Below are 25,167 nucleotides of genomic sequence, written 5' to 3'. Positions count from 1 at the left end.
TTTTCACTTTTTTAGAGTCAGTGAACTCTGGAGTACGGAGTGAAGATAACAACACGACTGTTTTTTTGGGCCTTTATTATGGGCTTGACTGCGAACGAAGCAACCCCAACGACTAGGGCCTAACCTTATACTCCTATATGGCTTTCTAATTAAATGTTATAGTGATACATTATCCCAAAAAAAAAAAAAAATACTACTAATACCATTGGGTGATGGAATTGAAATTTGTACAGTTACTTACTACTGCTAGTAATAGTAATAGCATACTCATACAATGTACAAATTAATTAAAAATTAAAAATAAATCACATTTTTACCTTGAATAAATTGACTATCCTTTCTACACATGAATTTTACAATATATATGCACCTACCAACATGATAATAATTATTATATATATTTTTTAAATTACTTGAAACTTTGCTAATAGAATCTTAGTTGGAGTCTAATTTTATTTTATTTTATTATTATTATTTTTTCGATAAAGAGAATTTTATTACTTAGGTACTACTAACAATTAATAAGTCACTCGATATTATATATATATATATATATCTATATATTTGTTTTGGATGAATACTAAACTATGTTTATTAATCAAAGAGAGTGTAGTCAAATCTTATTGTATAGTATATGATACGATATGATGTAATTTTATCCTATTAGCTCATTATCTAATAGCAAAGTAAACAAGTCTACATGAATGATGGTGTATGTAGAATATTGCCTCTTATAATAATGTTCTTGCCCAAACCTGAAAATAAACTTCGAAATCTTATATCTCACATCTTACTGTTGCATTCATTGAATGTATAGTATTGGTTGTCTTGTTGAAGACATGAAGTGCAATGTAATTAACAAAAAATAAAAATAAAAAACGTATACGCTGCTAATATAATGATAGGAAAGATAAACCATGACATGATTAATCGTATGACAGGGCTTTAACGAAAACTCAAGTTAAGATATAACTAGATGCAAATTCATTGCACTAAGGTTTCCTTTCCATGGTGCAAGGCTACTTCACTAGGGTAATATGTGACTACATGCATAATCCATTTCATGCAAGTATTCCCATTAATGTTCTTACAAGTTACACCCCAAGTATTTCCAACTTCTTGGAATCCTGGCTAAATGGGGACCTACATCTCATCGGGTAAAACACCCGAAGGAAATCAAGAAAAAGAAAATAAAAATCCCTACCTAGTTAATTTAAACTCAATAAGTATCAATTTAATAACTTACAAATGCCTTGCCTGCCGTGTCATTATCCCTAATTTCCTAGACTAGTTTACATAAAATTATACAGTTATAGTACAACATGAGAATCTGGCATCATTTACCCCTACCCCTGGATCCCCTGGATCTGCCCCTCCTATTATATCTGCTCATTTTGTTTCCTTGTTGCTTCTCAACAACGGCGCTGGTCTTATCCACCATATCATTTTTTGAAATTGGCTGAGACAGGTCCTGTGATAACTCTTCATACCGCATACTAGAACTGTTTTGGGAGTCATTGGCAATGGCATCAATTTCATTTATATTTGTTGGGACCTCCATAGAAGCTTCACTCAAAAACTCACAAGTTTCTTCCAGAGGGGCACCTGTAGCTACCTTATCATGGCTTGAACTAATGCAGTTGTCTTCCTCATTAACTGGCATGGGAACTTGTTCTGTATCCAGTCCCGCAATCAAGCTGAAAGGCAAGGGACTTGATTTAATAAAAAATATTTTAAATAATTAAGCCTTAAAGTAAGGGGCCAACTACCCTTTTACCTAGATCCTGAAGATGGAAAAACATCACCAGCAAATGCACTTGCTTTTCCAGCCACTTCTTTTGATGTTAAGAAGTTTTCTTCATGTAATGCTGAATCTAAATTTGCATTCAGAAGTAAGATGAGATTATAAAGATGCTAAAAGTAGAACACAAATTGACTGATATTACGTGAAACAAGACCCCGTCTCAGGGGAGAAAAACAAAAAACACCAGGAAATCCACATCTACATGGAATTCATTCAGGAAAACATGTTGGTCTAACCAATCCATCAAGAGGGGAGAAACAAAACAGGACCAAGCAAACAGAACCAAACTGAAAATTGCCACCCCCTTCAAAATGTGATAATAAGAGAGTAAAATGAACTTAACGGAGAAAACCGAAATACTCAGGGAGTGTATTGAAGCCATCCTATAAATTTTTTTTTGATAAATGGATAGACAGAACATGATAGTTACATAAATCTCACAAAAAGGACAGCTATAAAGCTAAAAGTGCTCAACACAAGATCAAACACAAGCACTGCAAAATGTCAATATACATTGTAACAACAATTAATAGTTTCTTTCATTCTACCCATCCTGATAAAATGGCAACAAATAATGTAAAGACAATTTTCAATTCTAAAAGGCAACTGATGTGCCCAGAACTCTAACCTGGTAGGGTTCCTCCAACAATAGAGTTATGTAGCTCTTTCATCACAATAGTGTCCTTAAGCTCATCAACATTGCCAGCACCAGCATCACTGTGATACACATAAAATGACAAAGTTTCAAAACCAGGAATGACAATTACCTTGCCAAGACAGGAAAAAAGAGAGGGCCGGTGGACTGGAGAGAGATGGTGTGTGTGTGTTTTTGACTACATCCAAATCCTTCCAAACTACATAAGCTATAACATTGATGACGGAACCATAGTGTGATTAGAGAAACAATATACTCTTGGAAGACTGATTCTGCAAGTGTCCATGGTACCTAGTTAGGTTTTTATATTTTATTTGGTTATTTTAGAGTCAATCGTATTTAAGTAATTCTCCAATTGCCACTTATCAAAAAAAAGTAATTCTCCAATTGTTGGGTATGGGACATAGTTGTGGGGCTTGGGTTTTCTTTGGTTAATAAGTCTTATTTAATTTATGGGCTTTATGCGTGGGCTTTGGTTCAATTCAATTAGAATTTGGTTTACTAATCAAAGTCGAAGGCCTAAATTTACTAGGAGAAGTTAAGATTTAGGGTCTATATTAGTGTCTTGTTGTACTTGAACAAGGGGAAGTTGATCAATAAAACATTTGGTGTTTTCTTTAGCCTTATTTTTCCCCCTCCCTTTCTATTCTATTTTCTTCTTCTCTTTCTCGCTGTACCACATGCATTTTTACGTATACTGTTCACAAGCACTGTTTACGTGCACCATTCATGCTCATTGTTCTTAAATTGTGAAGAAATGCAATTTATGTTTCTTCTTACTTCATTCTTGAACCCTAGCCCTTCTTTTAGAAGATTCTAAACCTTATATCCACAAATTCTTCTAAACCTTAACCCACAAGTACAACCACAAGCACACAGAGACAAATTCTCCGCTTTATCTTATGTCAACCATTCATCCTAGGCGCTTGTAAGCTCAGAAACAATAGAAACTGTTACAATATTCTTACTAAAAAAAATGTAACTCTACCTAATTTTTTTGACAGGTAAATAGTGTAATTTTATTAATAAATGAAAAATATAAACTTTAGAGTCCACGATGATGAACACAAAGGAACAGAAAAAACGAATACAACAAAATCATTTTTTGGCAAGTGTAAGAGAATCTAGAAAATCAAGAACCCCAACTAAGAAGCAACTGCCATAAACTATGGAGTAAAAATTTGTAACATCCTGGTATATACAATACACTAACAAAGCTTGAAAAAAAAAAACACAATAAACAAAACAAAACGAAAATTAAAATTAAAAGATTGAAGCTGCCCTAGAATATAAACACAAAAGGAAACACCAACTAACCTGGGTGACACAGTCTTAATAACTTCTAATGACTGAATTCTTTCTCCATAGCTTAATATCCCTTCCATTCCATCCAGCAAACCTATATTACATGATTTTTCATTAGAAAGAAACACCTCTTTTCAGAATAAAAAGGAAAGCAAAACTCTTTGTTACATGTCTATCAAGGCAAAAGGTACAAAAAAGGGGAATATAACCTTGTAAATTCATTTTAAACAGACAAATTGGAGAGTGTTAGTGTGTTTGTGTACTTTATTTACATTGTTGGCCACTTCCTATTAGTTACTTGAAAGCCAGCAGATAGCCTTTTTCAGATTCCCCTGAAAGCGAAAGGTAATTTTTGCCCATGGAAAATTCACATTCATTTTTAAGTGTGATCTCCTTAACTGCTAATTATCAAATTCTAGTAATGCAAAATAAAAACTATTCCGAAAGATAAAATGAATGGAAAAATATACCACAGTTGACAGCAAGAAACACATTAATTAACAGAAGTACTAGCAAAGATCCATTATGTTGCTGGGACGCTAGACTTTAATGATGGTGAAGAGAGATTACCAAGATCAACTTCTTTTCCCTCAGTGATCCGAGTAGCTTCCAAATCCTTCACACCAAAATGGTTATTTATGTTAGTCATTCTATTGACATGTATTAAACATGAGCTACAGGAAAAGAATTCTTGCATTTTTATCAGCTAATTGCAGCAAAAATGGAGTAAAAGAATATGAACAAACCATTTAGATTTCTTATATCAGACTAGAAATGAACATACATACATATATATAAATACTTACATACATACTATAAATGAACATAAACTAAAATTAAATAAATAAATAAATACTTATAAAATAAAATAAAATAAATAAAACTATAAATTCCTATTCCACTACTCACCTGATTTTGTTCAGAAATGATAATTTCTGGGTTGTGTAACAAAGCTTCCTTTTGCGGTCCATCTTGTGTCAATGAAACTGAAGGGCAGAAAATGAAGTTCCAAGTCTTAGATTTCTACATTTTACTTTCTTTATATTCTCTAAGCTAAGACATGTTTGACAATTAGGCAATCTATTCTGCCATTGATTAAATTAGATTACTGGAATAAACCAACAAATTCCCTTCAAACTAGTAATTAAGACTATGCTTGGGAAGCCATGAGATGTCAATTGTCCTGTCCTATGGCCAAGTTCAAAGACACGTCTATTGGTTGTGTAGAGTTGTGCATTTTATCTCCCTTACCATCTTCTAGTTTTTCAGCTGCTAAAGAATTTGGGCTACTTTTATGTCCTAAAGTCAATGCAGACCAATCAATTTTAGAGGATGGCAGAGTCCTTAGCATCTCCTCTGTTGCCTTTGATCGCACTCTTCGTATTTCCTCCTGGATATTCCAAGAGCCAGTGGCTGGAGACTCCCTTTTCAGCTGCTCTCAGTTTTCAGCACATAACCATAATAAATTGAGTCAGCATAATGCAGGGAAGAAAATGCATCTATTTTTTCCATTCTTTTAAAACCACAAGCACAAGAAGTTGGAAAAAATTATTAAAACAATTTTCCTATTGATCAAAAAAATTTGATTAATTTTCCCATACTATTATATATATATAGACAAGTATTGCTCCCACAAAATATATAAGAAGAATGTTTGACTTACCACTTACTCTAAAATGAAAGGATCATAACCAGATATAAAAAAGAAACAAAATCAACTGACTAGCTTTCCTTCTTACCATAAACATATTAAGAAGAAAATGGATCAAGATGAAAGTACTATATTATCAATTTTAAGAATTGTTTTAGACTTTCAATTTCAACCACATTTCTCACTTTCCAGACCTTCAATTTAATGGCTTCCTGGTTAAAATTAAAACCATTATCCTGGTAGAATTCATTATACACTAAGCACATATTTCTCTGAAATATACACATACTTTCATCATGAAACAAGACAGTTTGAAAATAGAGGGTGAACACACCCTTCTGTTTACTATCAATTTAGGTACCAGTCAAAAATACTACTCATCATAACAAAATAAATAAAAGTAGCAACAAAACAATATATTCATAAATGGAACAAATTTTGCAAATAGTACCTTAGATGAAGATGCAGAATTCCCACCAATTGAATATGGTGTTTCTTCCGCAAAAAGCTGCATCCCTATTGGTGATGGGGATTTCAATTCAACATGCTTTGCAGAAGGAGATGCCCATGGAGGACGTGCCCGCATGTATGATTTGGCCATATCCGCTGGTGAACCCGCTTGATCTTCAGTCACCTGCATCAGTAACACTCGGTTTTCAGAATTGAGATGAAACCAACAATTCATCAAACTTACAAAAACAAGCTTTTTCTATTGCAAGAAAAACAGTCTATTGCCTTTTCTATTAAAGGATTGATATCACTAATAGGTTAAGTGTACGTTTGGAAAAAAGCATAGAGCTTTTTGCTTTTTGTCTCAACTTACACACATACAAACCCTCAAAAAAAAACTAGCTCTTTTGAAATAAGCTAACTTTTTACTTTTCTCTTGGAGGCAACAGCAGTTATGCCCCCTATAATTTTGTTTGATTTAAAGAGTCAACATATGTTTACCCCCTCCAATTATAGCTTCACTACTTGCATTTAATGAGACCTTCCTCCACAAGAAAACAAATGACAATATTTAATGACATATGTATTTCTAACTATATATTTAATGACCCTAAGCTGTTGAGGATCCATAGCCGATCCCAATATTTTTGGACTAAGGCTTTGTTGTTGTTGTTGTATATATTTCTAACTATTTAACAACACAAATAAGATATGACTAATAAGCAATAAACAATTGTGAAACCCAATCCTGGATAAGGGTATAAAAATGAATCACTGCTTGAGATGGACAACAAACTTCCACCTCAAACATTTATCAAGCCACATATGTTAGGCTTTCTCTTGAAAAGTATGTCAATCAGTTTCTCAGCACTGGAAAATAAGCAAGGGTTTCTTCTTCAGGGATCCCAAGAAGCAAAAAGCCAATCTGGTACCTAATGGAATGGGGCATAAACAAGAATTTGGGTGCTACACATAAGTATGAGGAATGAAGTTACTTGGATAAGTAGGCCTACTCAACAACTTGAAATGTACTGAAATTGACAAGAGGATGAAGTTAATATACGGTTTAATTAACATGTCTACAAAAAGCACCAGGAAAGTAAAAATAAGGTAAAGAATTGGTGACCACCATAGACTACACAGCACTTAAATAAAATTAAGTTGGGAGAGTGTTACAAATTTAAAATATAATAATAAAACTCTTTAAAGAAAATGGAATAATTAATATAAACCAAACGTCTAAGAGTACACAAATGGAGGGTTTAAATGAATGAAATGGGTGGACATCCTAGAAAATTATGAAAAAATCAATCCAAGGATTCCCTAGAAAACCACAACCATAGTAGAGTAGAGAGAGCCTAGTGCTAGTTGGAGTATAAAAAATATAGCTTTGTTGAAAGGCAGTAACTCTTGAATCTGCAATAGTAAACGGTGACAATAGAAATCCTCAAGATGGCAACTAGTCACTTCATATCAGGAAAAAAAAAAAATTTACAATCCCATATTCCTAATCAAGGCACCAAGATCCAACACCGTACGAACATGTGTGTGGTGTGCGCACACACATGCACAATTAGTGCAAGAGACCATATGAAAGAGTTACTAACAAGTAATGGCATAAGAGAATTTGACGTGCAGGTTCCATGATCCAACTCTAACTTTGAATTTGTCAACTTTTTCTCCTTTAACCATTTTTTTGCCTCCATAACAGCCGTACTGCAGAGATGATCTGTAATATAATTAACAACATAAGACACCAATCATTATTTAGTAGGTTGATTTTTTTTTTAATTAAAAAAAGTATGCTTGAAGCCAATACTACTGCCAACTTTTCTGTTGCGTATCTCACCTGGTCCCCCATCCTCTGCATGTTCAGTAGTGGGACAATCCACAACTCTTGATTTAACAATCATTATCAATCGATCACATTCTTCCCTGGTCAAAGGTGAGAACCCCAATCTTCAGTCAAATAAGTAAGAAAGATCAAGAATGAACAATCTGCAGAAATGTTATGTATCATTTTTCCTCTTGAACCGATTCAGGAAAATGGATGTTTATGGTTGTCAACAAACTAGTATTGCCTCAAGATACTTATGCTACTACCATATTTTACAAATACTACTTCCAATAACATTCCCTCCCATTTTCTTAAATCAGATGTAAGATATTAAGAGTTCAGAAATAACATAAGGCCAACCCCAATATGTATGTATAACATCATCTTTGCTGCCCTTGATCAAAACCTGATGCCAGAGATTTTAGTCTCATATAGTTGCATCAGTACACTGAAGTTCCAGCTGATGGAAAATTTACAAATGAAAGAGGATATTATATGCATTTGTTTACAGTTAAGGGAGGATAAACAGGTCAGTCAAGCTATTCTTATTTGTTGCCATAATTGTGGGTCCAAGAAACAATGACACTTTGAACTTCCAAAAGGTCTACCCAAGTTCATACTTTAGAAAAGGAAACTAATAATAGCAATATATATAAGGAAGTCTATGAAAAACTAAAAGCAATCGAGGTAGGAAAAAACAAGTAGAAAGCAAAACCTTTAAAAAATAAAAATAAAGAGAGAAAAAGCTACTAAATTCTCACTTACCTCGAGAAGGTCTCCTGCATGAGTAACTGTTCAATTAGACACTTAGTCTCACTCTTACCAACTGCTGTCTGGGGCTCCTTCCTGAAGTGCTTGATCATCTCTGATGACCCATCCTTCTTCTGGAAGAATACAAATCAATATCACATCTAATAGAAACAGATAGTTGTCTTATTGTAAACCAGAACAAAACAAAGAAAGTAAAGTGCTTGCATGGTCAGAAAGAATGTCATAAATATAGCCATTTTCAAGGTAACTTTCTGCTAGATATTAGTATCAGCAGGGTCCAACCTACTATCAGAAGTCAATAGAAAAACAAGTAAAGAGCAATCTACTAAACAAGTGAACAGAAGCATCAGCTTCTTCCAAATGGTGACGAAAAAATTTATAATTTCAGTCTCTCTCAATGTTTCCATCAAAAAATGGGTGCTTGCAGTCAAAATCTAGCATAATGCCCCTTAATACAACAATTTTCACTTGTTTTAGCATGTAAAATTAGTTTGTTAAGGACAACAGATGGGGAGTTCAAAAGAGAGAACTATTTCTTGGAGTAAAATGTAGTGCCCTGAGAATAAGACATGGGAATATCAATCAACCGTAGTGGGGCTTCATATAATCTGGTATCTGGTTCAAACTTTTCTGAAATTACAGCTCCATTTGCAAAGGGCCAAAAAAAAAAAAATTCAACCCAATTTTCAATTTACAAAACAGCTCACCATTTATTTTGAAAGAAATACAATAGATGAAAACCCAATTTTCACTCTCTTCGAATTTTTACTGACTTGTCAACATAAATATACATTTGGGTTATGTATGCAGATCAAAATTTGAGTATGCAGGCCTGTCATATACCTATGGTAAAATCACCCAATTATCAAAACAAAATCATTGCCATAACACAAAAGAATAATACAACTACCTGTATCAATTTATTAGTCCTCCGAGTAGAGATATCACTATCATCATTCTCAATATTATGCTCTGCCAAAAAAAAAAAAAAAAAAAAAAAAAAAAAAAAAAGGATTAAAAAAGAAATCCTGCAAAAAGGATCTGAGAGAAAAAAGGCCAATTTTTTCCTGCCTTAATGACACTGCTAATAATCTATGCCTAATTAATAAAACAGATATGGTGAAAGTGTCAACAGCTGGACACATGAAAATGAAAAGAATATGCCTGAATCTTGTTGACAACATCATAGACATGTAATCAAAAAGGCAAAAGGGCCTCATAGATCAGAGGCATACGATTATCATGCCAGTAGAAATCAAGGAAGCCCCAAATGAAAACATATATCATCTCATTCAAGAGCCAAATGCAAAAGTTTATTGATTTGTAAAGGATGACAAGAAGTGGAAATAAAATATATAATTTTTTTTTTCTCAATTATCAATGAACAAAAGTGAAATATTAATTTGTTTTTTGTATGCAATTGGTCTGAGGAAAAAAAAGGCCCCTAACTCAGTAGCAATATGACTCAAAAAGTGTAGTATAACTTTACTGTTTTTTGTGTTCACCATCATGAACACCTGTATTTGCTGTTTTCGTTTTTTCATGATGAATATAAGTCTTATTACTTATCAAAAAAAAAAGGGAGGACAATGAAGTCTCAAGGATAACACGTTTGAGAAATAAAAAAGAAACAAAAAGGAAAAAAAATTACAACCTAGGAATCAGCACCTAAGGTTTGCTTGGAATTAACACTAAGTGGTGAAAACAGAAAAACAGAAGCTAAAAATAAGCACCTAGGGTTACATGGCTTCAACACCAAGCAAGTGATATATATAGGAATCCAAGAATCAACACCTAGGCTTACTTGGAATCAACACCAAGCACTGGAAGAAAACCTCCAATCCAAATTTCATTAATTCGTGATCAACTATCTAGAATAACAAGTCCAAGAGCCTGTTAATAAGCTCTCTCCAAATTAGATCTAACATGGAAAGAAAATAAACTTGTAATAAGATTACTTAAGATATGGAAATAAAAATCAAATAGAATCAAATCTCTCTAATTGATCAATCAGCATTAATAAGTAAATTTTGTGTTGATCATAAGTAAAGAGGAAAGAAGTGGATTGGTAATGGGCTAAGTTAGGCTTCGATCCTATTTAGAGTTTGATGTGGATTGCCTAGGTTGGGTTTAGGTGGAAATTAGGCTTCGGAAGAGCTAGGACAGATTGAAGGGTTTGGGGGATTTTTGTGGATTGGATCAAGTCAAAAAGGAATGGGCAATGGGAAGACTGATTTATTATATTTCATTTGATTTTATGTATCAAGGGCAGTTTTGTAATTTCATAATGCTCTAGAATGGGCTGCGCTAACATTCCATTAGATCTTCTTTTGGCCTTTATTTTAAGTTTGGTTATTTAGTTGGGCTTAGTAGTAAAAGCTTGAGTCCGAGTCCAAGTCCAAGTCTTATTAGGGTTTTAAGAAATCCTAGTTCAACTAGGATTAGGTATTAGTTTTCTATTTTAAGAGTTGTAGTACTTTCTATTGAGTTGATTAATGATGAATGTTTTCAGAATTTAAGAGCTACGAAGCTTTCTTTATGGTTTGTGTGATGCAACCTTCTCTGAGGTGTGATGCCAAGGAACCCTAGGTGTGATGCTTAGGAAATCTAGGTGTGATTCCTAGAATTTATCTATTTTTCTTTAATTTTACCATTCACGGTTACTGTTCACGGATCACTGTTCACAGCACAGGAACAGCCACCTAAACCTTGATTGTTTTCCTTTGTTTCATCCCCAAACTCTACTAATCCTAGTCCCCTTTGGAAACCCTATTATCCCTCTTATTTTCTAGCCTATTCCCCACCAAAACCTATCCCTAATTCTTCAAAGCCCAAGCTATACCAGATCTGCCCCCTGGTTTTCTAAATAAGATTTAGTTGTTCCCCTTGTCCTACGTCAATGGGCTTAGTTTTTATTTATTATTTTTTATTCTATGGATTGAGTTAAGGGCTTGTTCATTTTCTATTTAAGGGGTCAGGTTGTCTAACCGGGTTAACCGAGTAACTTGGTTATGTTTTTCTTCACACAAAACTTCATCAGTACCAAACTAGAGGATAACATAACAAAGCAAGTGAGCGAGTCTTATAACGCAATTCTGGTGTGACTTGAGTGATGAAGCAGCCCATGGAGACAAGGGGATGAAAGCAGCAACAAAGGGCTGAGAAAATCATAACTGCCAGTGTATTCATGATGTGCTATTGAGGCTACCAATTGATGGCAGTTTGATGGTGGGTGATGATCACAATGCAGTGTTTAATGGATAATAGGCAATGTCGCAGCCTTTTTTTTGTCTGGTTGTGTTATGGGATCCTAGGGTTGATTGGGCTTGATGGCAACAACTGGGGGTATTGGGAGTTTCATCTGGTGGTCAAATTTGTGATGACAACTTTGAGGAGGTGGCAATGGAGGTTTGTATGAAGACGTGTTTGGATAAGCAAGTCTTTTCCTGGACCAGCATGGGTGCTAATTTTGCTTGGCAGCAACAGATCGGGTCCTGGATATTTAGGTTGCAATGGGTATTTTGCTTTGTGGTTGGGGTGGTGGGGTGATGATGCCATTAGGCATGGACAGTTTTAGATTGGTGGTAAAATTAATGGTGAGGTTCTATTTTAGGTCACGGCTATAAAGAGGTTGTTGTTGGGGAGTTAACATAACAATTGAGTTTGTAGGTGATGCTATGAGCATACTCTTAGTGACAGAAAATAATCAATTTTTTCTCTAGCAGAAAAATTAATGCGCTCTTAGTGGATGTTAGTTCTAGCATACTCTTAGTGAGAGTACGCTGATAATGCAAAGGTCAAAGGTTCATGACCTGCGTGGGCCATTCTAAATAGTTTTACCCATAAAAAAAAGAAGAAAGAAAGGTCTTATACTAACATTTCTTCCCCGCATCAACAAAATCAAACTCAAAAAGCAATCCCATTTCTCCCACAACTTTAGCACACATAAAACATGGAGGCTCATATGTGCATACACACAGGCATGCAAATAAAATTAATAAGAGCAACATAGAATTTATCCACATCTTTTTAATTACAAAACACACTCTTATTAAAAATTCACCAATTTCCAGGACACCAGCACTCTCCTTCTCACATGCAAACCCACATCCTAAACCCTCCACCAAGTGGATTGGCAAAATTTTCCAAGAAGCAATCTGGTCACTCCAATTTCCAACACTCATCATCCAAATAGCAAACCCTTTGCAACTTTGTTTCAAGCACAATTTCATACTAGTAAGCTTTTTCTACACCATGGACACTTTAGAAACCCCATCAATTCTCCAGTGACTAAAACCTAACAAGACCAACTCAAGGTGTGAAAAGAATGCAAATAAGTTCATTATCTCTATAGCTATTCTTCATATAAAAAACCCAAATAAAACCCTTGATTTCAAATATCAACCCAAGCAAGCACACACTCCGCGCATGCAATATTTCTGGTCATATCATACCATCCTTATTCAACCACCATATTTAGCCCATTACTAACTTTAGCGCCTTCAACCTACCAATGCCACCTCCTATTTAGTTAACAAGACTACCAACTAAAACCATTTCAGTTTTTTCAGCTTCTACATTTCACCACAGTAAATATAATCCAAAAATACAAGTAACTAACCATTACGCATCTAACATAACACTAAGATAGTCAGTTTTTTTCTTTTTCTTTTTGGGCTTTATATCCCCACATAGCAATCACAATAATAATAATAATAATAACCGAAACCCTAGAACTAACATAAACTCCGTCCAAATAATTCAAACAAAAAAAAAAACCTAATTGTTCGTACCGTACTCATTACAGTATAGAGAAAAACACACATACCGGAGCTAGAATCGTCAGCGGAAGATGAGGCAGAAGAGGACTCGGACTCGGACTCAGAAGACTCGGGGAAGAAAACATTGGTCAATAGCTTTCCAGCACCAGTAGCGATTGTACGAGTAGGAGAGTAGATGAGCCTGGAGAGCCAATTAGGGTTTTCAAGTTCCGGATTGGCCAGTCTTGGCCGCTCGTACGGAGTCCTCGCACCCGCGGCTCTCCTCGGCCGCACCATCTTGCCTCCCGATCGGGGCTCGGTGGCTCGGCGAGATCTGAAAATGGTGGACATAGTGATTTGAAAACGAAGAGACAGAGAAAAGGCAGTTAGTTTTTGTGTGAGTGAGAGAGAGAGAGAGAGAGTTCGTTTTGTTTTGTTGTGCTTGTTGTTTGTGTGTAATTGCGTGTTAGAGAAAAAAAAAATGAGGGAAAAAGTGAGGGGCTGCGGATTTTATAGAATTGAAATTGAAAGTCGTAGGTTTGTAGCGGTTTTCTTCTTTTTCTTTTCTTCTTTTTTTTTCTTTTTTTTTTTTTTGTTTTAAAAAAAAGGGGGGTTGTAATTATTTTAGGTACTTGAGCACACTCAACTTGATGACGTGTCGAAATGTGATTGGTTTGGATTTTTGAAAGTGGGAACAAAAATAGTTGTTTAACGGACAAATGATCTGTGGATCAGCCAAATAACAATAAAGATCTCATAGTACAACTACAAATGATGGCCTTTTATTTATGTTTATGTTTAGTCTGTTTTTCAGTTTAAAGTCATTTATGTCCAAACAAGGGATAAACAACCAAGATGAAGATAGTCTCTCCTTCTCTTCTCTTAAAATGGTTCATTTTGTTATGTCAATGATTATTTAAAAACCGTTTTTTCTTTTTTAAAAAAATAAAAATTTTATCTTTATAAATATTTAAAATATTAAATTGCAATTTACATCACGTTTGGAGTAGTTTTGACTTTTAACCTTTGATGTTTTGATTTTTGGATTAATAGTTAGGTAGCATTTTGATTTTTGTCCTTGCACCCAAGCGTTGTTTTGAGATGTCTATTAAATTGACAAACTATCCACCAACTTTGGTAAGGACTTAAATCTCAAATTTGGATTTTTGCTATTATGTAGCCTCTACAAGGTGGCAATTACGTGCTTGGTTGGGTTATTGAAGAATTTAACAATAACTTACACCATACTTCTCTTATTATGAATTGCAAGACTCTCATCAATCAAATTCCTTAAGTGAGAATGAAACATTGCTTCCATGAAGTAAACAAATTTGCAGATGCCTTGACAAAAAAGGACTCGGATTTAAGTCAAGATTTTATGCTTTTTGATATATATAGCCCGCTTGTGGACTTAAAGTATTCTGTTATTTTATAATAATTCTAGTCTGTATTATAAGAGATTGCAATCTTTGTACACTAACTCTCCTTAGTTCTTGTTAATACTATTCCATTTTTACCACAAAAAAAAATTATGTAAATTGCCAAAGACTTTATAAGGCCAAAGAGGGATAAGTCCACTTCAAGCAAGGGTGAAGGGAAACTTGCAAAGGGTGAAAGGTTAGGAGAACCATTGAGATGCCCATAAACATGACAAAAATACCCAAAAATGTAAACTAGGGGGACCCTAAGAAGAGCTAGCGGGATGGTGTGAAGAATTTGAGAAAGAGAAAACAAGAATGCATAAGGCAGAAGGACAAAGCAAATTAGGAAGGTCATGGCTTAGGGTTGTGAAATAACCATTTTGTCATGAAAGTACATTGAATCTCAATTTTCTTTGCTTTTGTTGAATCCCTAGCTAGCTCCTTGCAACACAAAACCTTAGTAGTCTTTTGTACACTCTCCTTACTATCACTGAAAGTTTTTTGAATCTTCTAAATCAGGGGCTGAAGGGTTTCATGATTGAACATAAAAACATCCCTTTTATTTTTCTATTATAATTCAATAGTTGGAGAAGCGGAATTTATGCTCTATTTGGATTAAAGGGGAGTAGAGTAGAAGGAGGGAGAGTAAGTTAGTTTACTTTATTTGGATTTTTTTAAAGGAGGAGGGGGAGAAATTTGGAGGGGTTCTAATTACTTTTAACCCTTCATTTTTAATTCCCCCAAATTGGAGAGATTTAGAAGGAGAGTAGAGTACAAAAATTCTTAACCAAATGAATTACCCAATTTACCCTTACCATATTAACAAAATTACAAACTACATACCTCTGTAACATTAAAAAATCTCTCAAATTTCTCTCTAAGACTCTCTCTCTCTCTCTCTCTCTCTCTCTCTCTCTCTCTCTCACGACTTCTTCACTCTCGTATTGTCTCTCACTCTTCTCTCTCATGCCTAGCTTTTTCTCTCAGAGGTAAACTCTGTTTTTCTTTCAATTTCATGGGTTTCTTTTTAGTTGGATCAAATAACTATGTTCTTATAATTGTGATTTTATTGGGTAATTTCTTATTAATTGTGATTTAATGGGGTAATAACATGTTATTTGTGAGTGGGTTTCGAATCTGAGGTCTTTTTTCTACTTAAATTTTAAGTTTCAAAGTATCGCTCATAACGTGTTTGATAAAGTGCTTGAGTGAGTCTAGACTGTGAACTTGCATAAATTTGTATCTCAATGGTGATTATAGCTATATATGGATTTGTATTTCTTGTTTATTTTTCTCTAAACACTTGCAATCCTATTAGTTTGTGATATATGGATGACTATGGTTAATCCTAAGGCTTTGCGATTGTGTATACTATGTAAGTTTGATTTTATGGTCAGGTCTTTTTTTTCATATATATTTATGATTTTGTAGTTGATATGATTGATGACTGGTTTGTGATTTTTATTGGGTAGTTTCATGTTTTTTGCGAATGGGTTTCTAACTTGATTTTTATTTTTTTATTTTTTAAACTAGAATTTTAAAGTTTCAAGGAGTTGCTCACAATGTGTTTGATAAATTGCTAATGTGATTGTGTATAATCAAATTCACATGAGTTTGTGCAGTGATTGGTTTCCGAAAATGTGTTTATGCATATTTGCGATAGTGGCTACTTTAGTGAAATCAAAGATACTTCTCAATATGATTAGATAGTATCTATTCTATAACCTATTATATTCCATTTGATTATGTGGTTATGCTTATTTCCCCCGATTGTAATAGCTTTGTTGTCATGGGATAATTTTATTAGATGGATAGACAAGAGAATAACAGGAGACGTGTATTGCAAATTTAGGAATGGAGATGTCGAATGGCAGTTGTAGTTTGACTTGTAGCCTATTAGTTAATACTTCGAAGGAGACCTCAAAGGAGACAAGTAACTTACTCAATTAGTAGTTCGAGGTTAGAAAGACAAAGCATTCGCAATGAAATAATGAGAGAGATAATTGGAAGTGAAAAGTGTCATGATATTATATGAATGGGGCCTGAAGCTTTTTTAGATTTGTGTGACATGCTATGTAAAGAAGGTGGCCTCCAACCAACACAACAAGCAATGATTGAAGAACAAGTTGCCAAATTTCTTTACATATTAAAAATGTAATCATAGCCTGACTAAACTGGAAGTTTGGGAAACTATAATCCAGGTTTGTCATTTATTTACATATATATTTGTTTCAATAACAAATCTACTAACATGGACTTGTGTACTAGTTGAGTTAAGATGAGCTGTAGATGTTATCCTCTTTGCCTCTGCTTAATATAGTGGCATAGATCAACTAGATTTATCAATTGTAGGGTTTAATTCGATGATGTTCCAAATTAAAAATTAATTTGTTGCAGTAAGCAATATGTGAACCTTTCTAAGTAGTTATAATTAAATGACAAATTAACCTTTTGAGGTTTGACAAAAAACTTGGCTTCTCAATTCTCACAATGATTATCATCTCTTTGTTGATCTTCACTATTTGCAACTTTGAATATTGAGATTTAATTCTGTTTATGAAAATTGATAATTATTAATATCAATCGCCATTGGTTTTGGAAGCTATAAGTCTTATTTGCTAATTGTTTGATTACAATCATACTTGTCAAGGTCATTTCGTTATACTAATACAATTCTTAATTTGTTCTCCTTTTTTAACAGACTAAACCTAAAGCAAAAGAGTTTAAGAACAAACCAATTCCAAACTATGACAAATTGGTTGAGCTTTATGGAAAAGATAGAGCAACTGGGGAACAATCTGAAACTGCATCAAAGATGAGGCAACGGTGTGCTACTTCAACTGGAGAGGGCTTTATGGAGAACATTGAAGATATTGATCATTTAGTTGCTCAAAACGAAGTTACTTTAGAGAGCTGTGATAATGTGGGTGAAACCTCCTTAAAAGCCAAAAAGAGAAAAACATCAAAAAATGAGGACATGGAACAAATTATGGGGGCAATTCAAGACGTTGCTTTAGCAATGAGAGAAGGAAATTTAATTTTTGAGAGGGGCTTAGCGCGTCTTCGCATTCCTGAGCAAGACATGTTCCATCAAGGATAAGATAGGAATTGATTCTAGATTGCGAATGAGGGCTTATCTATTTCTTTTTAAGAATCCAGATATGTTAAGAGCTTTTATTGGCTATCCAGTGGTGGCGCAAGAAGCTATTGTTTACAATGATGTCTGATCTTTAAATTTCTCTAGTAGTTAGACAAGTAAATGTTCCAAAAAAATTTCAGCTTCTAAAAACCTTTTCAATTAATGATTGAACTGTAAAATCTTGGGATTAGTTTTTGTTCTTTTGATATTGTAAAACGATGACATCCTTGGCCTATTTTGGTTTCAGCATTTTTTTTTATTTGATTGTACTAGTTTTATGAGTATTAGAAGAAAGTCCTGTGATTGTTTTTTAAATTCTAGAATTCTCTAGTCTAAAGGGGTGTGATAGGCATTAGCATGGCCATAACTAACTTTTTTATTTTTATTTTTTTTATAGAAACAAACACATACACACACACACGAGGGAGAGGGAAAAGGGTCTAATATAAAAGTACACCACAACTCCACTCAAAAGCCATGGTAATTTTAAGGGAGAGTGAGGTAAGTTATACTACACACAACACTCTTTCTTAAGGGCCATAACTAATTTGCTAGTGGGTATTGGATGGAATGATACATTAGTGCTTTTCTTTACTAGGATTAGATATACAAATAAATAAATAAATAACGTGTGCTAAGGCATTGGCAGGGCCATAATTAATCAACTACTTCTTGAACCTGAACCTTTTTTGGTCGTAAGGAGCAGCAATGGAAAAAAAATAGTAATAATAAAAGTGTGCTAAGGCATATAATTATTTAATCTAATACATTAATCATATTAATCATAGACCAATATTGAAAGTCTATTTTCAAATAGGGGTAAATTTGTCAATTTAGATATATTTAATCATTTCCTCTCACTCCCTTCCTAATTTTTAAAACATTCAAACAAAAGGAAGAGCTAAGGCCTTGTTTGGTTTAAAAAAATGGTCACTCATCACTCAGTTTTCATCACTCATCACTCATCACTTATTATTCATCACTTAGACCACCCCACCCCGTTTGGCACCATCACTCACTTGTCATCACTCAATATTTTTCAACTATTTGTAGGCCCTATACTTGTACCTTGTGCAGCTTTTACTTTTTTTTTTTTTCCTTCAACCCCCAGTACCCAAACTCACCGAACCCAGTGAAAAAAAAATGAAGAAGAAGAAGAAACCTAGAAACCCAAACCTAGTGAAAAAAAAAAAAAATAATAAATAAATAAATAAAGAAGAAGAAGGAAGAATTGAAGACCGAACCAATGAAAAAAGAAGAAGGAAGAACTGAAGACCAAACCAGTGAAAAAAAAAATGAAAAGGAAGAAGAAGAAGACCGAACCCAGGAGAAGAAAGGAATAAAAAAAAAAGAGTCAAAGGTCAAAAGGTGCGGCTGTGGGTCCCTCCGTGTGTGTTTAATTACAAAAATGTCATTGAGTTATGAGTTATGGAAACTGAAAACAGCTAAAATGTGTTTTCAGTTTCCATAACTCATAACTCAAAAATCAGAGAATTGAGTGATGGAAACTGAGTCACGGATCATGAGTTATGGAGTCCAAACAAGTGCTCTTCCGTGGATCCCACCAGTTTTGGATCATGAGTTATGAAAACAGAATGATATCACTCAAAACTCTCTTCTTCCAAACATCACCTAATTATTCCCCTCTCTATTAATTTTAAAAACATCCAAATAAGGTGGAAGATAACTATTCCTCTCTACTCTCCTCTGCACTACTCTTCTCTACTCTCCTTTCCCTCCAAACTTCCAAACAGAGCATTAAACTCTAATTCTCTTAATAAAGAAGCGCATAATTATATACCACTTGAATATAAAGATCATTTGGACTAAAACCATCCCATTTGGAAAAATGAATGTAAGTAAATATTTGCATATATACAACAACAATAAACAAAGCTTTTAGTCCCAAAATTTTGGGATGGGCTAAAATCTTTGCATATATATGAGTAATATTTTATGCTAAGTAAATGACGATACAGCTCGCAATAGTAATGTAAACATAAAGTAAGGTTCAACTTGTGAAGAGGACTGTGATAGTGCACAAATTTTTCTATAGCGGACAAGGATTTCATGCAGGGGGCAACTTTGAAAGATTGGTCTTTTCTACTAAGAACTGGTAGCTATCTGTATTTCATACTTGGTCATGATTGGAGTAGCATCCTTGTACCAACAAGAATTGCTAGAACCATCACTAGTTTCTGGTGGCTTGAGTGCATTCATCCCTATCGTGTACAAATAATTAAACGGTTTGGTAGGTGGCATGATCTCCACTCCTCCATCTAACATTTTAACCGCAGCACTCATTGGTGGTCTAGCTTCCGGCGAATCTTGAACACACCACAAAGCAACCATAGACATTCTTATTGCTTTCTCTCTATCTTTCTCTTCAATTCCACAAGCCACAGTCATTGCATCTAACTCATTTTTCTCCTCATCCCAAACTTGTTTGGGAACCAATCAAGGCTCTCAGAAGGAGTAACATTAGTGTTCCTCCTCCTCCCAACTATCTCAAACAAAACCATTCCAAATCTATAAACATCACATTTTTGTGTTATGGGATGATTCTTCAACAAAAACTCTGGTGCTGAGTATCCAGGAGTCCCCCTATACCCCGAAAGTGTAACGTGGGTGTCATCACAGTTACAAAGCTTTGCAAGTCCAAAATCAGCAACTTTAGGAACATAATTTGAATCAAGTAGAATGTTAGCAGGCTTAATGTCATAGTGAATGATTCTATGTTGGCAAGTAAGTGATACCTCTGGCTGTCCCGATTGCAATATCATGCAACTTTTCCCATTCAATTTCTTTTTTGTCATTGAACAAGTATTTGTCTAGTGATCCATTTTCCATATACTCATACACAAGGGCGTTTGTGAATTGGTCATGGCAAAAACCATATAATCTAACTGAATTTCTATGGTATGTTCGACCAATTGTTCCCACCTCTGCCATGAATTGCTTCTCGGCTGTTTTGGCTAAACTCCTATTCAGAACCACTGCAATCTTCATCCCATTATGCAGCTGTCCTTCGTATACTGTCCCAATGCCTCTGGCACCCAATGTTTTGGAGTAATTTCTTGTGAAACTGCATAGTTCATTAGCTGTGAATCTTATTTGCTTCTCTCTTGCAATTTCTAGGAGGAACCCCTCAAAGGTTGATGCAGCAACCTTCCAAACTGGAGCAACTGTTGCTCCATCTTTTTTTGCACAACTGAAATAAATAATGAGGACTGCTATAGCTAAAGTTGGAAGGTCAAAAGCCATTATAACTGCGAGTTAATTTCATCTAATAATGTGAGATAATTTGTGTAAAACAGAACGAAATTATACCATCATCTCATAGAGAAAAGAACTTACGCACTACAGTGATGGATTGTATGCCCTCATCATTTGAAGACATCCTGACTGAAACAAGGTTAGAAATGGTTAAGGTAGACAAATGAGTAGTCGTGCTTAAGAAATTAAAAGCAACAATAAGGCCTTCACAAGGATTGTGTGTGTATCATTTTTTTTTTGGTTGTAAATAAAGATACTGTCTTACATGAAACCTTCTATTTTGTGCTTCTCAATAATTTTTTATTCGTTTAATAAAATTGTATAATAAGTTTAGAAATCCTATATACAACAAACAATGAACATTCTAATACCCTAATAATAACATTTTTATTAGTAAAAAAATTAAAAGAAATTATAAAATTAGTAATAACAGAAAACAAATTAAAATGTGAATATACAAATAATGTAAATTTAAGTATGTTAGAGCTTGTATCAAAAAAAAAAAAAAAAATTAAGTTAGAGCTCTGTTTCTTTCGGCGATAATGTTTTTATAGAAAATGAGTTATTTCTATAAATCTATCTTATTTTCGTATGTTTGATAGCAACTTTAAATAAGTTGAAAAACGATTTTTTAATTTCTCTTATTTAGCTTGCTATGAAAAAAAGGTTGTTTTCCAAACAATTTTAGTGGAAAACAATCTCTAAAAATAAGTTCTACTTTTTTGTTGACTAAAGATAATTTTCATTTTACTCATTTTTTTATGCTACCAAATACGGAAAGGGAAGGGCTTGTGTCCAGTGAAAGTTTTCACTGGACACAGCAGGATTCGGACACGTGTTCAAGAGTGGACACGTGTCCGCAATGCAACGTGTCCAGTGAAAACTTTCATTGGACGCAAGCCGCACCCATACTGGAAAACACAAAAAACTATCTTTACACAAAATTCGTTTAGCTGATACGAATTGATATTAAATATCATATATTGTAAGAAACTTATATGTGAATGTTGTAGTATACAATACACTTAATAAAAAATAGCTAGTTATAATATATAGTACTCAGGTGATTATACTTACGTTATTGAGGTCACCACTTGGGTTCTTGCTCTAGAACTTTGGCCCCGAGACACGGCAGAAAGCTAGGCAGCACCAAACTTAATTCCCTCTTATATCTTGACCTGAATATAATGAAATACTTCATACAAAATCGTTGGAAGAAGGCTACGAGGAGATCTTATATATTGCTAACAGGCATACCATAGATTTATGCTAGGCAGTTTCTTCACCGTGAGGAATTCTAGCTAACCATCTAAATTTTATTCTAATTATTCAAATAAAGTGTGCTAGACAGTTTCTTTTTCTTTTCTTCTTTTATTGTCTCTTTCTTTTATGAACACTGAAAATTTTTTGATAATAATCTCGTTTATGAAACTGTCTAGCACTTTCTTCCCTAGTTGTTCCTTAACAGAGATAGCAAACCATTTATATCAACTAGTACGTAATCCATGCAGTTAATTGTAGTGATGCTATTGGTCAAATTTTTTTTTTTTGGGTTATCACATGGAGGATAGAATTAGATAAAATAATGAAAAAAAAAAAATTGCATTTGATTATTTAAGTGATGCTATTGGTATTTTTTTTTTTGGCAAACCATTAAAGAAATCATAATTGTAAAACTTTGACCAAGTTTAACAACGAATGAATAAAAAAAAGAATATTGCATTTTATAATTTAAGTGATGCTACAATGAAAAGAGAGAGAGAGAATTAAAAAAGCCTATTCACCAACTTAAACATTTCAAGGTCGATTGAGCATCTTTTGCACATAACCACAAATTCTTCATAACCATAAGGATAAGATTCATCCTAGTTCCAATTTCCCATTCCAGTTTTTTGGCATGCTTGAAAGTTTGGACTTTGAAATAGGGCAGTTCCCGTAGCAAGTAGTCGAAATATTTTTCAACATTTTAGAAGCTTATGCTTGCCATGTTCATCATTCAAAACTTCCAAAAGGTTACCTATGCCTTTAGGATTTGATTCACAAAGCAGCATGACTCCATGAATATACATTGCAATAAAATCGCCACATGCAAGAGCTTCTTCAATCAATCTTTTTCCTTCAACAACTTCTTCATTCAAGAAGTATTTGTATGTTCCCACTATGAGTAGTGCATGGGGATTCTTTGCTTGATAACATGAAAAAAATCAGTTTTTTTGCTTTGTCATCTTGTCGGGCTGGTTGACTAAACTATGGAGTGAGTTGAATTCTTTGGAGGACCAATCTGTTTTTTGTTAATTCATTGATGTTTTTGCAATTGATTAAGAAAAAGGAAAGAATTGAATTAATAGATTGCATAACTTATATAGAGGGAAATAAATTAGTATATATACATTGAAAAAGTTGTTTTGTTATACTTTAACTTGATATTTCCCAATAGCGTTGCTGAATCATTTCCCACCTTCGAAAATATTTCCACCAACATGTCAATAGGTAGATTTTGTAAAGTATTTATATTTTTTGTTTGTTTGAAATTGTGTTCTAATATTTCATTTGCTATTTATAATAAAATGATTTTTAAAGATTCATAGGATCATATTAAGTTACAATAAATAATAATAATGTGTTTTTAGACTTTTTAAATGAATATACATAAATTTTGATAGTCAAATGGTTAAACTTATCTAGATTCTTGTATTGTAAATGGTTCTTAATGAATTTGGTCATGTGAAGTGTTTGGTTAGATTCTTGTACATCTTTGATGTTTCTATTCCTTAACATTAACACTCTAAAGTTAATGTTAGTGTTTAGGTCCATTAAACTTTTTTCTTTTGGGAAATTAGTGGTTGATTTTATTATTATTATTATTATTTTGTTTTCAATAGGTAAAATCAGTATGTCCTTCATTAAACAATTTTTCTCTAACTTGATACGCAAAATGTTTAGGCAATCCTCCAATAAATTTTTCTTTCCAATATGGCTGACTGTTATCATTTTTCTCTAACTTGATACGCAAAGCTTTGACAAAAATAGATCCCTATACCATTTAAAATCTGATAAGTTTGGACACTTTAAATTAACTAAGCTATCAAAACTTTTTTCTCTATATTTTTCTGGATCTCCTATGAAATGTTTTGTTATAGCAAAAATTAACGCTGCTTCATTTTTTAATACACGATTATTTACATCTTTCTTATATGCCTATTTTAACCATGTGCTGAAAAATAGTGTGGAATTAGACAACCGATATGTAGTCCAATACAATATTAACTTGTGCAACGGCAAATTATTGCTTCTTTTCAGCTGCTAATCACATTAGAAAAGGTGAGGCTGAAATCACGGCAGCTGGTGGGACTGAGGCTGCAGTCATGCCTTCTGGGATTGCTGGGTTTAAGGATGATCCATCAATGCTCCCACTTTTTTCCAAGTTTCCACTACTCACAATACTATTCATAGAAATTTATTTATTTAAACAAAGAATTCAATTATTAATAGCAATGGTCCTCCAGGGGTTGTCACCATAGCATTTTAGAATTGATTTTTGTCCTATTTGTGTTTGTTACTACCCTACCTGTTTGTGGCCAAAATAGGAAATTAGCACCGTTTGCCAAATAATATAATTAGTAGGCACTGTTTTCAAATTATATTTTTTATTAACATCTCGAGTCTCAAAGACTCGATTTTGGACTATAAATCGAGTCTCAAAGACTCGATTTTCATGGTCTGATCATCTCTGATGTGACATTTTTTTCTTGTGGTGTACACCTAAAAATCGAGTCTCTAAGACTCGATCTATAAACCAAAAAAATTTTAATTCTCAAGTCTCTCATCTTACCATTCCCAAAAATACCAAAAAAAAAAAAAAGAAAAAGAAATCCCAGAGAGGGCCTGGGTCTCGTGTGGCCTGAGTCTCGCGCAACCTAGGTCGCGTTGTGGCTTGGGTTGCGCTGCGGCCTGGGTCTTGCACGGTGGTGCGGTGGAGGTGTGGTCTGATGCTTCAAAGAATTCTCAGGAGGTTTTCTACCAATGAACGCACTGACGGAGGTTTAGATTTTGTGTAATTTGGACGAACAACACTCGTGGTGTTTTATTTCATAGAAA

General features: G+C 34.0%; 1 protein-coding gene and 1 pseudogene across 2 annotated transcripts; both read right to left on the bottom strand.

Annotated features, from left to right (window-relative positions):
• Positions 1 to 941: 941 nt before the first annotated feature.
• Positions 942 to 13,729, bottom strand: LOC115971177 (protein KAKU4). Of its 2 annotated transcripts, none has more exons than XM_031090915.1 (13): positions 13,302 to 13,729; positions 9,384 to 9,445; positions 8,468 to 8,583; positions 7,715 to 7,800; positions 7,473 to 7,594; positions 5,867 to 6,049; positions 5,016 to 5,196; positions 4,674 to 4,750; positions 4,335 to 4,380; positions 3,777 to 3,858; positions 2,433 to 2,521; positions 1,778 to 1,874; positions 942 to 1,697 (listed from the first exon to the last, which is right to left on the bottom strand). In XM_031090915.1, the coding sequence occupies exons 1-13, from the start codon at positions 13,582 to 13,584 to the stop codon at positions 1,337 to 1,339; spliced, it is 1,785 nt and encodes a 594-aa protein (XP_030946775.1). In that variant the 5' UTR covers positions 13,585 to 13,729; the 3' UTR covers positions 942 to 1,336. The 2 variants fall into 2 exon arrangements, with proteins under 2 accessions (XP_030946775.1, XP_030946774.1); XM_031090914.1 differs by having other exon boundaries at positions 8,468 to 8,586; positions 13,302 to 13,728.
• Positions 13,730 to 19,899: 6,170 nt separating this feature from the next.
• Positions 19,900 to 21,057, bottom strand: LOC115970439 (annotated as a pseudogene).
• Positions 21,058 to 25,167: the final 4,110 nt, after the last annotated feature.

The sequence above is a fragment of the Quercus lobata genome, chromosome 12, assembly GCF_001633185.2.
Source record: "Quercus lobata isolate SW786 chromosome 12, ValleyOak3.0 Primary Assembly, whole genome shotgun sequence".
Classification (NCBI taxonomy): Eukaryota; Viridiplantae; Streptophyta; class Magnoliopsida; order Fagales; family Fagaceae; genus Quercus; species Quercus lobata.
Note: the sequence above shows the minus strand (reverse complement) of the source record. Positions and strands in the feature narration are given on the sequence as shown.